General features: G+C 59.9%; 1 protein-coding gene across 1 annotated transcript in view; it reads right to left on the bottom strand.

Moving 5' to 3' along the window:
* KIF1A (kinesin family member 1A) overlaps positions 1 to 16,637 on the bottom strand; it is a 107,919-nt gene that overhangs the window by 17,110 nt on the left and 74,172 nt on the right. The window contains exons 27-36 of the mRNA XM_011929570.1: positions 15,373 to 15,458; positions 14,175 to 14,301; positions 13,870 to 14,026; positions 13,560 to 13,650; positions 12,071 to 12,189; positions 11,064 to 11,119; positions 9,459 to 9,567; positions 8,475 to 8,541; positions 8,289 to 8,373; positions 5,260 to 5,365 (exon numbers count right to left, since the gene is read on the bottom strand). Of these exons, the coding sequence (XP_011784960.1) occupies positions 5,260 to 5,365; positions 8,289 to 8,373; positions 8,475 to 8,541; positions 9,459 to 9,567; positions 11,064 to 11,119; positions 12,071 to 12,189; positions 13,560 to 13,650; positions 13,870 to 14,026; positions 14,175 to 14,301; positions 15,373 to 15,458 (1,003 nt within the window). The remainder of the gene's footprint in view (positions 1 to 5,259; positions 5,366 to 8,288; positions 8,374 to 8,474; positions 8,542 to 9,458; positions 9,568 to 11,063; positions 11,120 to 12,070; positions 12,190 to 13,559; positions 13,651 to 13,869; positions 14,027 to 14,174; positions 14,302 to 15,372; positions 15,459 to 16,637) is intronic.

The raw sequence follows: 16,637 nt of genomic DNA, 5'->3' as shown, positions 1-16,637 counted from the left end.
GGGATGAGAGGGGATGAGGGCGGGATAAGGGGATGGGGAAGAGTAAGGGATGAGGAATGGATGAGGGAGAGATGAGGTTATGAGAAAGGGATGAGATGAGGGTATGAGGAAGGGATGAGGGGATGAGGGAGGGATGAGAGGGTGAATGAGCTTCCTAGCCAGGCTCTGACCCGCCGGGACAGACTTTTCCTGATTTTGCCTTTAATCCCACAGGATGTGGCTCACATGAGTGGCTGAGTCACATGTGAAAGATGAATGACCGTGTGGGTGAATGTTGCAGCCCCACCAGTGGCACAGCAGGGAAGGACAGAGGGGAGACTGAGGTCCAGGGTCTCAACAGGAGCTTGCCGCTGGACCTTCTCGACAAGGCTGGAGAAGCCTCAGGACATCAGAGCTGGACCGTTTCTCTGGAGAAACAAGCCCCCATGCTGCTGGGTGGCCAGGGTGGCCATGGGCCCTGCTGCTCCCTGGCTCCTTGTCACCATCTCAGGGAGACACCCTGGCTTTGAAGGCCCCTGTTGACTCCTGCTCCATGCAGGTCAACCCCTGTGGCCCTGGGGCAGGCAGCCTACATGACCCTGGGTAAGATGTAAGAATATAGGGTAGGAGGTTGGAGCAAATCTCTCTACAAACAAGGAGTACATCACATACACCCGGTCTTCACCCTGCACTGTGTGTGTGCGCACACGCGTATGAGAGACACCCACAGCTTCCCAGTGCAGCCCCCTGAGCACAATGGTAATGACTGGGATAAGAAACACGTTTGCTCAGGAACCACGGAGTTTTACAGTGACAGCCAGCCAGGCAGTCGTGACACCAACAGTGCGACTCACATGTAGAAAGTGACAGGTGCCGGCCCTGCACCGAGCGCCTCCCCAGCATCCTCTCCTCTTCTCTCACAACGGTTCAGCACAGGGGCTATCACCATCCTCACGCTCGGGGATGGAAACAAGGCTCTACCAGAGCCCCTGCTTATCCACATCCACACAGTCAGCAAATGGCTCCACTGTAAGGCCTCAGGGTCCCTGCCCACTGCAGGTGTCTGGGATGAGACGCCCTGCACCACACCCACCATCTGCTGGTCCACAGCACTGCCCATCACGGTCTGGCAGACCAGGCCTGGCAGAACAGGGCTCCAGGAAGGACGTTCAAGTCTGATTCTCAGGACTCCAACACCACCCTCTCCTCCCCTCTTCACGCCCTGAGCTTGAAGTCTACGCAGGCCAAGTCCCAAGCCTGCTGCCCATGGAGTGTGGGCCGGCAAGCTCATTCTGGAATGGGGGAACAGCCACAAGAGGGCCCAATCCCTCACTCGGGTACAGGTACATGGGCCCCCAAAGCCCAGGCGCTGGCAAGGGAGGGAAAGTTCCTCTCCTCCCACAGTGCCATCGTTTGCCTGCGTTACAGGAGCCTTTCTGGAGGTGCTAACGTTTATTTATACCTGGGGGTGTCTGGGACCAGCCTGAGCACCCCCTCAAATGTGCAGAGGGTGTGGGACCTAAACACTGCACAGCTCAAACTTAAACAAAATACAGACAACCCCTGCCATGAGATGACACTGACGGGCTGGAAACATCCCCGTGCCCAGAAAGCAGCTCCTAAATTAGAGCCCAAGCTGATGGGCTCCCCAAACCCAGATCTTTCTGAGCATGGGGAAACTCCCAGAGGCAGGCCAGCTGACTCCAGGACCAGCTAGCTAGATGCCGTCTCCTCCTCCTGCAAGCCCGCTGGACTCACTGCAGGCAGAGGGAGGCCCCTGCTCAGGCCCTGCAGGGCTGTGCTCCCTCCTCAGTGCAGCCACCATCACAGGGTCCCTTGACAGGGTCTCTGCTGCATCCAGGTCCCCAGGGAGAGCTGGTGCAGCAGCCTTCGGAAAAGATCTGTTCATGGAAAGAGGTGTGTGTGCACATGCTCAAGGGACCATGGCAACGGGGACTCTGGCCCTGCCACCCCTGGGTAGAATCTTCTCCTGGCCATGGTCCCTTAGCCACAGTTGTCAGTCATCTGTCCTGACCCATAGCAACATGAACTGACAAGGATGTGGCCTCAGAAAGTGCTGGCCAAGCCCCACTGCCCTGGGGCTCTGTGCCAGAGCAGCCTCACACCTCCCAACTACAGGGCTTAAAGGCCAACACTGGTCTGAAAGGCCTTCTGCTGCTCAGTTCACTTCACAGACACCACCCCACAGGATAACTGCCGTGACGCTGGCCACAGTCATGCAGGACACAGGAGCAGGCAGCCTTGACCTTCCATTTGGAACAGACGCGAGTTCTCACCAGTGACTGGATTAGGGACTTGGAGGCCCTTCATCCCCAGGGTCTCGCCGACTCCCTGCCCCAGGCTGGCATGCAGCCGGGGAAAAGGGAATCTGCTGGACAACCTGAGTCTGGGACTCTCTGGTCTCTTCATGAATTCACCACCCGCCACTTCCACAAAAGGATGCTTGGTGGCCACAGCCAGAGGAGCGTGGCTGGAGCCGCTGTCCCTCCTCCTGGCCCAGCCAGGCGAGGGACTCACGAGAGGCTGTGGAATGTGCCGGAGTGTGAGGGTCTCCTGGGCTGGCTCCTGTCTGCCCTTCCCCATCCCCTGTGCTCACGGCTCTGCCTGCTAAGGCCACTTGCAGGGAGAGGGGAGTGGGGCTGGTCCTCACAGGGTGGTGCAGCCAAGGGCAGTGGGCCAGCCAGCAGCGTGCGGGATGCCACGCCCATCCACAGGGCTAGGTGTGGTGCGGGGCGGGCAAGGCTGGGGCAGGAGGAGCAGGAGGCCAGCCAGTGTCTACTGGGGAGCAGGAAACTACAAAGCAGCCAGAATCAGGAGTTGGGGAAGAAGGAACTCAGCCAAGAGGACGGGGTGGGAAAGCAATAAAGAAATCAAACCAAGATTCCAAGAGAATAAAAAGAAAGAAGACGGGAGGAACAGGAGGACAGGTGAGCACGTGTGTGAGGAGTCCAGGAAGCTGGAAGTTAACTTCTCAGGGGTGTGGGGGGCGGTCAGGGGAGGAGCAGGGAGGAAAGAAGAGGCTGAAATGAAACCAAGGGACACAGATGATACCTAGGTATGTCCGAATCAAGAAACTGCCTGCAAAACACAAACAATCACACGGTTAGTGAGGGCCGGGCAGCGCAGCGGGAGCGGGGCAGGGGACAGGCAGAGGGAAGCGGCCTGTGGCCACAGGCCCACTCTGAGCCGGGGAGGCTGCAAAGCACGGGGCCTGGAGCAGGTGGGAGGCAAGGCCATGGCAAAGCGCATGGGCGGCCGAGGCCCCAGGCTGGAGCCAGAAGCCGGGGCTCCTGAGCCTCTGCATGTCGGGGAGAGAGGCCTTGGAGCAGCCCAGCCCCTCACGGGGCTGAGGACGCCAGCACCGTCCACGGCACAGGAAGGCCCACTGGCCTGGTCAGCCAAGCCACAGGATGGTGCCTGCCTGGGGGTGCCAGCAGAGGACAGTCCCCGAGACTGCTCCAGGGCAGGGCTGGGGGAGGGAGCTGCCAGCACGGGCAGGAGCCAAGCGAGGGCCAAAGCCGAGGGCCAAAGCCCCTTCAGTGACAGGTTCTCGGGCCTCCAGGAACAGGGGCCTGAGGTCCAGCCATGAGCTGCTCCCTCCTATGTCGCCCATGGCAGCTGATCTGAGGAAGACCCCAGAAACTCAGCCCTCTGTGCAGGGAGATAGCAGGTGGGGCTGGGGGGCTAGAGGCCCTGCCCACCCCACCCCAGGAGCTGCCTGGGCTGAGGGAGGGTCAGAGGTCAGGAAAATCAGGTAATGAGGTCATCTCCCAGGATCCAAAGCACGTCTCACATAGCAGACCTGCCCTTCTGGGCCCCACCCCGACTCCAGTTCCTGGTCCCCCACAGCCCAGGGACAGCAGCCCATACCCTGCAGGCAGTGCCCGTGCTGGGGGCTCCAGGCCTTCTCCACGCCTCACCAGGGAGCGTTCTCATGGTGGCAGGAGAAGCAAGGCACGAGGAAGCCCCCAAGCCCCGACCCATCCCACCTGGTCTGCCTCACCTCCCCCTCTCCCAGACGTGCTCCCCCCATCATGGCGCCACCTCCACATAGAGCACCCCCGAATTCTCCACCCTCCTGTGGACATGAGTGCAGGGCAAGTTCCCTCTGGAAGGCCACAGGCAGGGCTGGGACCAGAGCTGCATCCGCCCTGCCCAGGTCTCTGTCAGACCCCCACCCCCTACTATTCAGCGCTGTGCCTACCCTGACTATCCAGCTGCCCCCTGCCCTGGCTGCCCCTGCAGTGCCCTCCTTACTGCAGTGCTAAGCCCCGATAGCCCACTTTCTGGGTGTTTCTGATGAAACCAAGCTCTGTCTGGACCCAAGTCAGAATAGGAGACGACACCCCCCAGCACCCTCCTTCCTTATGACCTTGACTCTCCTTGCAGGGAGGCCCTCAAAGATGTTTTCCTACAAACACAGCCATGGAGACACCTGCAGCTCCAGCTCTGAGGGTCCCCTCTGGGTTTGTTCATGAGCCAGGTTGAGCCCCCAGGGATCAGCCAGGACTGGACACCGGAGCCCCCGCCCCACTTTCCCCAAGCACCTGGAAGGCAGCATCTGGGATGCAGTGGAGCCTGAGGGACATCCCCACCCACCAGGGCTGTGCCTGGTAGTGCTGAGCCACCTGCCCAGGCCAACCTCAGGGGCTGCCTCCCTCTCCCATCCCCTAACCCCAGCAGACCCTGATAGGGCTGCCACAGACATCCCAGAGCGCCGAACCCCCAGCCCAAATGAGGTCGGACTGGGACTGCCCAGACTGTGGGGTCTTGGCCATGCAAGGGAGTGTAGAAAGGAGCAGCCTGGTGGTGAGGGGCCTGTGCCAAGCAGTGCCTGTGGGCGCCCCACCCCAGCTGCTCGACCCCTAGCCCCAGGACGCCTGCCAGAGGCCACTGACTTGCCCACAGCAGCATGGTCCTTGGATATACAGCCACTCGTCCCCACACCACCCAACAACGAAACTCCTGAGGATAGCACTCAGCTCATCCTCCAGCCCCTGAGCTGGCCCCCTCTGCTTGGTGATGAACAAATGGGCATGGGGATGATGCCTGAACCAGCGACGGGGTGCACAAACGAGGAGTCGGGGGCGCAGAGGTCACCAGCCCCTCACCGCACAGCTCCTGGAGGTGCCAGGAGGGAGGGACAGGAGAGCGTTGAGCGGGTCACGTTGTGTGGCTGGACCCTGTGCCGGGTTGGCCGAGGGCCTGGCAGGCTGGGAACGTGCCCTGGGGCCTGTCTCCAGGGAGTCTCCAACTCACCGGTCATCTTGGGCTGGGTGAATGTATCCGGAAGAGAGGATATTGAGAGACAAGATGTTGGGGTCGATCAGGGACTCGTCAGTCTCTGGAGTGTTTCGGATACGGCCTGCAGAAAAGGCAACGGGCCACGGGTCACTTCCCAGGGGGCAGGTGGGACCCTGGACCCTGCTGGCTGCCTCAGGTGAGGGTGCTGTCAGCAAGCCAGCTCCCCACATGGTCACTAAAGCATCGGTCAAAGGCGGTGCCAGGGGGAACAGGGAGGCCCTGCAGGGCCCTCGGCGACCCAGGGGCCATGTGCAGTTACTGCTCCACGGTCTTTCTTGTCTGTCTCTCGGCCACAGTGAATACCCCGTACACACACTGACAAATGCAGGTGCTTAGCCTGGAAACCACAGGCCTTCCTGACTGCTGGAAAAGGAAGGCTAAGCAAGACACAGAGGAGGAATGTTCCTGCTTCTTCTTACACCTAAAAATAATGATAATAACAAGGAAAGGGAGGGAGGGAGGGAGGCAGGGAAAGAAGAGCAGAGGAGGGGAGGGACGGGAGGGGAGAGGAGAGGACACTATCTGTGCCATATAACCTCTTCTTACAAGGGGCATTTCCAGGAGAGCCCGCTAAGATGCATGCACTGGGGGTGTCTGTCTGTCTCTGTGAAAGACACCAGAACTCTTATCAGGCAGGAAAACTGCCTAGTGGCTTCATCTAGTAATTTCTTGGCCAGACAGTTACAGTTCTGCTCATTCAAAGGAGTAAACAAACATGTGTACATTTTCTTTGTTGCATCAGGAAGGAACGACAGGCTTCCCTCTCCTCCACGCACGGACAAGACAAAACCCAGGACATGCTAGGATTTTGTGTTGACAGGTGCACACTGAGCCTGCCTCAGCCCATTGCTGGAACTCCGACCCATGACCTTGCAGCACTTAGGTCCTGGGAGGAGGCAGGTGGATCCCAGCAAAGTGCCCTTCCCTACGCCAGGGCCCTCTGGGTCCATGCTGGGGCAGCACCCATGGCGGGGAAGCAGCTCAGCTGCAGGGATTGCTGCCTGGGCAGAGCCACTCCCAGCCCTCGGGGAGGGGAGCGCAGCCACTCCCAGCCCTCGGGGCCTGCACTTGAGCAGTGTTCAGACTGCTCTGAGTCTGACCAAGTACCTGGCCCACAAAACTGACACCCATGAGCCTGTTGGTCTGGGCAGAGTGCCAGGGGTTGGGCTGGGGTCCTGAGCTTCTGTTGTCCGCACCTCGATTCCCTCCCCTGCCTCCAAGGGTGCACCCACTCCCTGCTCATGGACACCTGAGGTCTCTCCTTGACTTTCACCCCTTTCACTGACTCCGTGCCCACAGTCTTGTCCAACTCACAGGGCTGGAAAGTCCCATGGCCCTCTTGGGAGGGATGCTGAGCTCGGAGAAGGCTGTGAACAGTGAGATCAGGTCCCAGGGGAGGAGCAGGAGAGACGCTAGGTGCTCCCCAGAAAGTGACTTGGCCGCTCTTTGCCAATCACAGGGCTGCTCGGTCATGAAGCCCAGAGAGGCTGAGCCCAAACCTCTTAGCCTGAAGGGGGGCACTGGGGTTCATACCATATCTCCCCAAATCCCCTTAAATAGCATCCCTGATCCTCCCACCCCACATAAACAGACACTCCTGTTGGCCTTTTTAGAAAGGAGGTGGGGAGAAGTATGTGGGGTGTGAGCAGGCAGGGTCTGAGGGGTGACAGACCGAGGCCCAGAGGATGCGTCCTTTCAACCATGCAGATCCAGCTTCCCCGCTTCCTTCTCTCCTGTCTGCCTTGAGGGAAGCGAGACCAGGACTCAGAATATGGCGGAGTGGTGCCCCAGGGATCGTTCCTCAACTACCATGGGGCCGGGTCCATAGGCTGTGTATTTGCTAACATTCTGCCTGTAAATCAATTCACTCTTTTTAGGCTTGCCCTAAACAACCTCTGAAAGGAGGGTTTGGGTGCTTGTTCCATGACTTTCTCATTCATGTGAAATTAGACACAAAACTTGTAAAACATAAGCATGTATCCTGGTGTGCCTGGACCTCCTGTCTGCAGTCCTGCATTGGGACACAGGGTGACGGGTCCAGCCCCAGGGAAGTCACCTTGAGCGGTCACCCGGCCCAGCCATGGCAATGCCTGGGGCAAGGCAGGGCCGGGCTGACCTCATGCGAGTGACACACTGAGCGGATGACTGTCAGTGACACACTGAGCGGATGACTGTCAGTGACACACTGAGCGGATGACTGTCTGCCTCCTTGAATGAAAATTGAGAAGACAAATTTCCACCTTAGCAAAGGAAACATTTGGTGGACCTGAGTTCAAAACATGAGGTCATGGAAGAAAAGAGTATAAGATCCTTGGTGATGGTTATGGGCGGAATTGTGACCCCGGAGAATAGACGTGGAAGTCCTACCCTCCAGGACCTCCAAACGGGACCTTATTTGGGAGCAGGGCTTGCAAAGGTGATCAAGCTGAGTAAAGATGCAGTCAACCCCTGGAGCAGGGTAGGCCTCTAATCCAACCTGCCAGATGTCCTGATGTCCTCCGGAGAAAGGGCTACAGCAAGACACCGGACAGGAGCAGCCTGGGAACATGCAGTGATGCGTCTGCAGGCCGGGGTCACCCAAGATTCTGGCCACCACCAGGAGCTGGCAGAGGCAGGGAAGGATTTTCCCCAACAGGTTTCAGAGAGGGAGTCTCTTGCTGGAACCTTGATTTTGGACTTCGGGCCTCCAGAAGTGTGAGATGATACATGTCTGCTGTTTGAAGCTACCTGGTTTGTGGCGTTTTGTCACGGCAGCCCCAGAAGTCCAATACACTGATTAAACAGAAATTTGCAGATCGCCACCCAGGTCCAAGGCTCTCCTTTTCAGACGAGGAAGTGACCCACAGAGAGGTTATGTGACTTGGCCAGGGTCACGCAGTAACAGATGCAGAGGTGTGATTAGAACCCAGGCATCCAGCTCAGGGTCTGTACTCTTCCCACCAGCTTGGCCCCACCCCCCAAGGCAGCCCCCACACTGTGCTCACCCACGACCAGCTCGCGCACTTCCTTCCAGCGGATATGGCTGCCTGTCTCGTGCAGCAGTGTCACTGTTATCCGTCGCTGGATGCCCTGCCGGTGCCAGGTGAGAGGACATGGTCAGACGGCTCAGGGGGCCACTTGGGGTCAGGGAGGGGGACACACGCAGGGTAGGGGCAGGGAGGGGCTCACACCTGGTGGAGGAGGAAGGTCCCCATGCATGGCATGCCCCCACGGTGGTCCACCACGGCTGGGATGTAACTGGAAGAGAGAGACACAGGTGAGGAGCGGCCAGCCCCTCCTCCCTGCCCTCCCTGCAGCACAGGACACAGTGGACAGGAGCAAAAACAGGGAAAAATCAGCAGCTCCCTCTGGTGAAGATCAGGCAGCCTGATCCATGGAGACCAGGGTCAGCTGAGCGCAGAAACCCACCAGGCCTCCTTGGCTATTGCCTCCCAGCCCTGCCCACTGGACTGTCAGGGTGTCCAACAGGGAGACACAGTATGGCACGGCCTGGTCCCTCTGGGCTGGATCTTTGTAAGTTCCCAAGGGTCCTCTGCTTCCCCTGGTGCCCTGCAGATCCGCAACCCAAGACCAGAGGATCCAGAGGAAATCCTAGCAGATGGGCTCGTCTGCTCCAACCTCTAAGGCTCCTGTCCCACTCTGGGCAAGGACCTGAGTCTCCACCAGGCCCCACCCTGAGCTGCCAGCCACAGCCCAGCTCCCAGCTGCCCCCAAGGCACCAGGCAGACCCCCACTGGCCTCAGCACTGGGGCCCAGGAACCTGCCTACCCAGGGCCTCAGGGCTCCCCTCCCACCTCCTTCAGGTCTTTGCTCAAAAGTCCCTTGATCACTTTGTGAGTGCCTTCTGCCGCCCCGTCCCCGACCCACACCCTGGTGTGCTGTCCTAGTGCTCAGGACCACGGGCCACCAGTTCAGGTGCTTATCTGTCCAGCACCTCCCTGCCCTCCATGCCCGTTCCTCCAGGACAGCGGGGAGCTTTGTCTGCTTTTACTCCCCAGGACCAAGATGAGGCTGGGCCCACAAGAGGTCTGCAGTGAACACCTGCTGGAAGAACGACTCTGGATGCTGGCAACCCTCAGGCAGCTCAGGTCCTCGTCCCTCTCTGCCCCATCCCCCCACACTCACACCCTGGGGATCCCAGCACCGGCACTCACTCGCCATTGGCCTCCAGCTCACAGATCTCGAAGTAGACCAGCAGGTCGTACTTGCAGTGGCAGGGCCCCGGACAGGGCCGCGTCAGCGTGCTGAGCTTGGTGGCGGGTACTGTAGGGACAGGAAGGCGGCATGTGTGGATGGGAGACCTGACCCAACACGTGCCAAGGGCACACTCAAGGAGGAGGTGCCAGGGCCAAGGGGGCTCAGAGGCAGTGAGGGCACCTCCCCCTCCTCAAGGGAAACAACCAGCCAACCCCAGCCATTCCCAAGATACACGGGGTCCTGGGCATACTGTGGCCTCAGCACATCACACGGATGCTCACGTTCTCTGTGCCCCGGCTAGGAAAGGCACGTGGCCATGTACACTGGGCACAGCTCATGAGAAGGACAGTGGTCAAGACTCCAAGAACCAACAGTGCAGCCACAGATACACTTGTTCAAAAGCCCCACAACCCTCACGGGGCCCCTCTGCCGTGCTGCCAGGCCCATCGCCTACACCACAGCTTGGCTACAGCCTACTGCACCAGTCCAAGCACATCTCACCAGTACCCAGGCCTGGCCCAAGAGGCCCTGTCCCTCAGCTCCCACTGGCCCTCCACTTGTGTCCAGCTCCTGACAAACAGCCTCTGTCCTCACATCCTTCACCCACCTCTGTCCACCACTCCCTTCTCTGAGACCCATCACACAGGTCCTCCTCTAGCAAGTCCCTGCTGAGCCTCCTCCGCCTCCCCTACAAATACGTATCTACAGGTCTTTCTTGCAGGCTGTGGGGAAGACTGAATCTCAGGGAACCCATACTGCGGGCCACAAAACCTGTACAGACCAGGGACCGGCTCTGCAGCAGCTGGAGGGTGTCCTCCACAGTGTCCTCAGCCTGCAAACCTCCATCTTACAGGGTCAAAGGACAGGGTCCTTGCAAGACAGGCACAAGAGGCTGACACCTCGTCACCACGTGCGCAGACCCAGTGCCTCCAACCACCAGCTGCAGAGGCAGCTTCTCACACAGGCCCCTACCCTCTGGGGCCACATTCCCTCCTTCAGGAGGGTTTCTGGGCTGTGAGGGCCTCAGTCTGGCTGCCTTTAGCTCTCCCCCAACCATGTCCTCGGGTTTTGGTCTCGCAGGGAATAAACTCCACTCTTTTAACTAAAAGCCAATGAATCTCAAGTGCTATTCCACGACCCACCTGTTCTCACAGGCAGAGGCTCCAGGCAAAAGCTCTGACAAATACTCCTCCCTGACTGACCCCACACTGTCACTCCCACCTCCAGCCTTGGACCCCCATGAAGGAGCTTTCTAGATTGCCCTTCACCCCCAAATCTCTACCTCTCTGTGTTCAGCTGAGATGCCTGAAGTCCTGTCAAAGCCCCCAACTGCCTTGCTGTCTTCCTTCCTCGGCTCCCCACACCTCTGCCACCAGCTCCAGGCTACTTTCTGGGCACAGGGCAGACCCTTGCTCCATGGGGACCCCATGAGGCCTGACAGGCTCAGGGGAGGGCACAGCCCCGTCACAGAGGACAGCATCCACTGCGGGGGCCCAGCCCACTATAGCACCCACAGTGAGGGGAACCCATTGCCCTGAGATGGCTCCAGAGACCCTTCCTACCTGGTTTGGACAGTGGCATGACCCGAGGGAAGTGGCGGCGTGAGGGCCTCAGGGGGCTGTGGAGAAAGAAACACCAGTGTGAGGTGTTTGTGGGACCCTGGGTGGGAGGGGTCAGAAGGAGACAGAGGGCTACTGGCCCCAGGTGCCCATCCCTGCCCCCTCCCGCCCTCTCTTCTCCAAGACCGTTCACCAGCTTGGGTGGGAGGAAGAGGAGAGACCCTTGGGACCCCAGATTCCACCCCAGAGGCCACAGGAAACCAGGGCAAGGTTCAAGCTCTGGCTTCCAGTCCAGAGTCCCTCAGGCACTCCCAAGGACAGACAAGCAGCCCCAAAACAAAGCCTGCATTGCCCTTCTCTTTCCCTGACACCCCGGAGGGCCCCTGAGCTCCCTGACAGCTGAGGGGAGTTGGAGGTGGGAAGACAAGCGCCCACCCGAGGCCTCTCTGCTGTTCTCTCTGCACTCGAGGTGCCCAGGAGGGGCCGGCTTGGCCCAGGGTAGACACTCCCATCCACCTTCAAAGGTCTGGGTGAAATGGCCTGAGTGGAAGTCCTGACTTCACGTCCCAGCCCCACAAGTCTCTCTGAGCCCCCATTTTCCAGGCCTCAGGAGGCTGCATGAACTGACGGAGCTAGGCCGGGCTTCCTCAGGGTGTGGCACAGCTGGGCCCCTTTCCTGGGGTCCTTGGTCAGCAGCAGAAGTCGTCTCCCTGGGGCCACCCCAGCATCCTACAGCTGGCAGCCCCTGCACACTGCCCAGGCCAGCAGGAGGCCAAGCAACGCTCACAAGGAACCCTCTGCAGTCCTGAAGGAGAGAAGCTGTGGGCAGGCCCAGAGCTCTTAATCGCTCTCCGAGTCCTGCCAGCCCTGGGCAAAAGGCCTCCTGGATTGGCAGGGGAGGTGGGTTTCAGGGGGTGCACAGGCTCTGCAGCTTCCAGACAGCTGGATGAAAAGATCCAGGCAGAGGCTTTGAGGACAGCAACCCCGAATCCCCGACCCAGGGCACTGACCTGAGCACGTCCTTGCAGAGGGGCGGGAACGGGTGCTGCTGGTAGTGGCCGAAAACCTCGAACACAATGGGCTGGCTCTTGATGTACTCGATGAAGGACTTGGTCACCTCCACTGCGATCTGGTGGGCAGGCAGGTGGGAGGACAGGAGGGCATGGCCAGGCCACATTCAAGGGGGAAGGAGAGTCACATCTGTGAGCTAAGTGCATCAGGCCCAGATCTGGGACCCCTAGCTGGGCCCACCTCTGCCCAGGGGCAGCAGCCTCCTCTAGGCCCTTCAGCCCAGCCCCTCCTCCCACCACATGCCCCAGACGGACTCTGGAGTGTGTCCCTCGGCCTCTCTCCCCAGGATGAACGGGGGCCGTGTGGTCAGCCGCCCTTTCAGAACACAGAGCTGGGAAAGGTGACAGAGGCAGTGCTGGTCTCTGCAGGGCGCCCCTTCTTGGGCCCTGCCCCACTCAGCAAGAGTTACGGGTTGGACCGTGTCCCCTTCACCAAATTCATATGTTGAAGTCCTAACCCCAGGACTTCAGAAGGAGAGTGTATCCTGAGATAGGGCCTTTACAGAGATAACGGAGTGAAAGAGAGGTCATCAGAGTAGCTCCCAATCCAGCATGGCTGCTGTCCCTATGAAAAGGGAAAGTTTGGGCCCAGACACACACACAGGGCGAGGGCCACGCGGACAGACACAAGGAAGAGGTAGCTGTTCCATAAGCCAAGGACAGAGGCCTAAGAAGGAGGCGACTCTGCCCACACCCTCATCCTGAGCTTCCAGCCTCCAGAGCCGTGGGAGGCCACATTTCTGTTGTTTTAGATGCCCCCATCTATGGTGCTTTGTGACAGAAGTCCCAGCCAACTAACCCACTGAGTCTCCGGGTTATCAGCCCTGTCAAATCTACACCCGTGGCCTGGCACTGAAAGCCTGGCTCCCTGGTAGCTTTCCTTATCACCGTTAGGCACCTCTTGCCCCTGCTGCCCCAGGAGCCCAGTTCTCCCGCCTCCAGGAGGAGCTGCTCTGCCCTAAAGGCCCCTCCTCTCCATCAACCTAGCAGCCCAGCTGCCATCACTCTCCTGCCTGGAGTTTTCCAGACCTCTCAGGACATTGCCGGCACCCTGCAGCCCCTGTGACCCTGCCTCCTTCCCATTCCCAATACTCAAGACAGGGCTGCCCTCGCTGAGCACCCGCAACCCTCAGTACAAACCCCAGGCCCCACTGCACTGCACCTGCATCCAGCTCCCTGTCGGCTCTACGCTCACCATAGGCAGCTCTCAGGGGCTCTGAGCAGCCCCCAACCCCCAGTTGTAAACCCATCAAGGGTCTCCCACTGCCCAGAAATCACTCCTACACCCTGCCTGGCACTGGAGTTCCTGGTGCTCAGTGCAGCCCTGGCCCACAATTGGTGTTCAGAAGAGGGAGAATGAGCCATGCTCAGAGAGGCCCTGGGAGGGTTGGTCAGTGGCAGGGATGGGGAGAAGCCCCCAGGGACGTACGTTCTGGACATGGTAGAAGCCGAGTGGGGGGCCTCTGCCTGTGTTCTTCAGGGGCTCCGTGGAGAAGGCCTCATCGTGGCGGTGGATGAAGCTGCAAAGCAGAAGAAGTGCTTTGGTATGGGGTGGGGGACTTGGGACGAGACCTTCCCAGGTGGAATCGCCTCACATGAGGGCGCTGGGGCATTCAGGGCGCTGGGGCTGGGCCGACATGGCACCAACATGGCCTGCACCCTGCTCAGCGCCCAGGCAGGGGAGCCTTGGACACAGAGTCCCTGTGCGGCATGGGGACACAAAGGCAGCAGGGGCTCACTTGAACTGGCAGAAGATGTCAGCATATTCGGCAGAGATGCTGGACGCCTGCAGGACTGTCACACGGAAGGTGAAGGTACTGCCCAGGCGGAGGTGGTCCAGGGCAGTGTCCAGGGGCCCGTCCAGGGCGGCTTTCTCGGAGCTGTCTAGGTGGAGGCCTTCTGGGGGCACCGCTGCTGGGAGTCAAGGAGAGTCATGGACCTCCAGACCATATCGTCTTCCAGCCACAGCCCTGGGCCGGGCTCAGGAACCAGGTCTCAGCGTGCCCCGCACCCTGGGAAGCTGGGTTGGGGAACCCACCTGAACAGGTGTTGTTGTTGACTTCGTCGGCTGAGGGCCCCACGTCTGCGCCCTGGCCCTGGCCCTCCACGATGCGAAGCTCTTCCTGGGAGGTTCCCGAGCGGGACATCCCCACCACGGGGCAAGACTCAGACTGGAACTGATCAGAGGGGGACCAGAGTCAGAGAGAACCAGGAGCCGGCTGGGGAGGGGCACCGCAGACCCTGTCACAGGCCCACCGGAGGGCTGTGCCACCCAGAGCCTGCGCTGGGGCCTCCATGAACCCACGCACTAGACCTGCCCCTGCCTTGTGGGGGGCACCCACCTCCCCAGGCCTCAGTTTCCCCTGCTGTAGACGTGTGTTTTTGGATTCTATAGCCTATGGTTATGTGAGGTCTGAGCTGTCCCGGAAACAACTCACCGCCCGCCTCTCTACTCTGGTCTTCAGTTCAGCTGGACCCCCGCCTGCCAGGGTCCCTTGCCCAGCAGGTTAGCTCTCTCCCCTCCCCTTCTTGGGCATCCCCAACACCAACAGCCCCTCTAAGAGAAAAGGTGTTGGGCAGACAGACCACCTCGCTCACGGAGTAGGTCACCCAGGTTCTGGGTGACGGCACGGCCGGGTGGGCACGGGTGAGAAGTGAGTCTAAGAAGCTGGGGGCAGGAGCCACCTGAGCATGGCCTGGGGTGCACTTTGGGGACTTCCTCCACCAATCTCTCTCTCAAGAGCGGAAGAGGAGACTGAGTGGTCCAGGTGCCACTGGACACAGCGCCGGCCCTTCACATGAGGACCGCAGGTAGGCAGCCTCAGGGGGCCCCTCATTCTCACTGGGTGGCAGGCAGGGAGCAGGCGAAGGGGTCAGTGGGAACGGGCTGTCCTGTGGGGACCCAGAGGAGAGCTGCCCCAGAGAAGGGAGACAGGGTGGGGATGGCTGCACCTCAGTGTCTGTTCTGGAGGCTAGTGTTGTCCACCTGCTCTGTGCCCCAGCTTGGACCCTGGAGCAGTCTTGGTGGGAGATGGGCGGATCCAGGGGTCAGGGCAAACCCGGGAAAGGGGGCGTGGTGTGCTTAGAGACAGGGCAGGCTCAGTGCTCTGGACCAGAGGGAAGAACCCCAAGAGGACTTAAGGCCCGTGGGATGAGACAGGGGCGCTAGAGGAGCAAAGTGCACAGGACTCCAGTGGGCGCCAGGCACCTCCAGGTCTGGGACTTGGGAGGGAGCTTGGTACCTTTTCAAAATGCTGGTCGTCAAAGGAGATTTTAGCAGTTCCCGACTGGCGGACGCCAGAGCCATAATCGGGGGCCTCTTCATCGGCTGCAGGAGAAATGGAGCAAATGGTTGGAGCCCAGCTTGTCCCCTGAGGTGGCTGTGGGCAGAGCAAGGCTGGGCCACCCCGCAGTCAAAGTGAGGGCACAGGAACAAGAGCGGGCAGCAGGCCCCTGACCGAAGCTGCCACCCGTGGCTCAGTGACAACCAGGGCATGTCCTGGCACACCGACCACCCGCCTGTACCGCCCAGGGGTCCCAAAGCAGCCATGGCCTCATCACAGCCCACTTTGATAGGGGTCACAAAGTCTATATTTTCTTTTTCTTTTTTTTTTGAGATGGAGTCTTGCTCTGTCACCCAGGCTGGAGTGCAATGGCCGGATCTCAGCTCACTGCAAGCTCCGCCTCCCGGGTTTACGCCATTCTCCTGCCTCAGCCTCCCAAGTAGCTGGGACCACAGGCGTCCGCCACCTCGCCCGGCTAGTTTTTGTATTTTTAGTAGAGACGGAGTTTCACCGTGTTAGCCAGGATGGTCTTGATCTCCTGACCTCGTGATCCGCCTGTCTCGGCCTCCCAAAGTGCTGGGATTACAGGCTTGAGCCACCGCGCCCGGCCAAAGTCTATATTTTCAAAACCAAATCTTGCCCTCATTCCCAGCTGCTCAAGCAGAACCCGGTAGCCCCTCCCCATCCCCATGTGCAGAGACCACCCCGCTGGCCCTGCTGGTTCCACCTCCAGAATCACGACGTGCCTTTGCCACCATCTGGGTGAAGCTACCACCTATCACCTGTCTAGACATTCGAGGGCCACCAACCGCCCCTCTACACAACTCCCCAGGCCTGCCGGTGTATGCGCCCACACTCCCCAGCCTTCAAAGCTCTCAGTGGACCCTCTGCCCAAAGCCCTGGGCTCTGTCCTGTCATGGTCTGTGACAGCCAGCGCCTGCTCATGGAGGAGTCAGTGCTGAGGGAACAGCAAACGACCTCGCCCAGGTCACAGGCAGGGCTGGTGAGACTTCTGAGACCACCAATGCAAGGGCTGCGGCCTTTTCTAAGTCCCTTCTCCACCACCACAGCCATTAGACAGGGAAACAATGAGGCGTCACCTAACATAAAATGACCCAGTTGTAGGATGGCCAGCAGGAGGCCAAGCAACGCTCACAAGGAACCCTCTGCAGTCCTGAAGGAGAGAAGCTGTGGGCAGGCCCAGAGCTCTTAATCGCTCTCCG

This window comes from Colobus angolensis, unplaced genomic scaffold, assembly GCF_000951035.1.
Source record: "Colobus angolensis palliatus isolate OR3802 unplaced genomic scaffold, Cang.pa_1.0 Scaffold82, whole genome shotgun sequence".
Classification (NCBI taxonomy): Eukaryota; Metazoa; Chordata; class Mammalia; order Primates; family Cercopithecidae; genus Colobus; species Colobus angolensis.
Note: the sequence above shows the minus strand (reverse complement) of the source record. Positions and strands in the feature narration are given on the sequence as shown.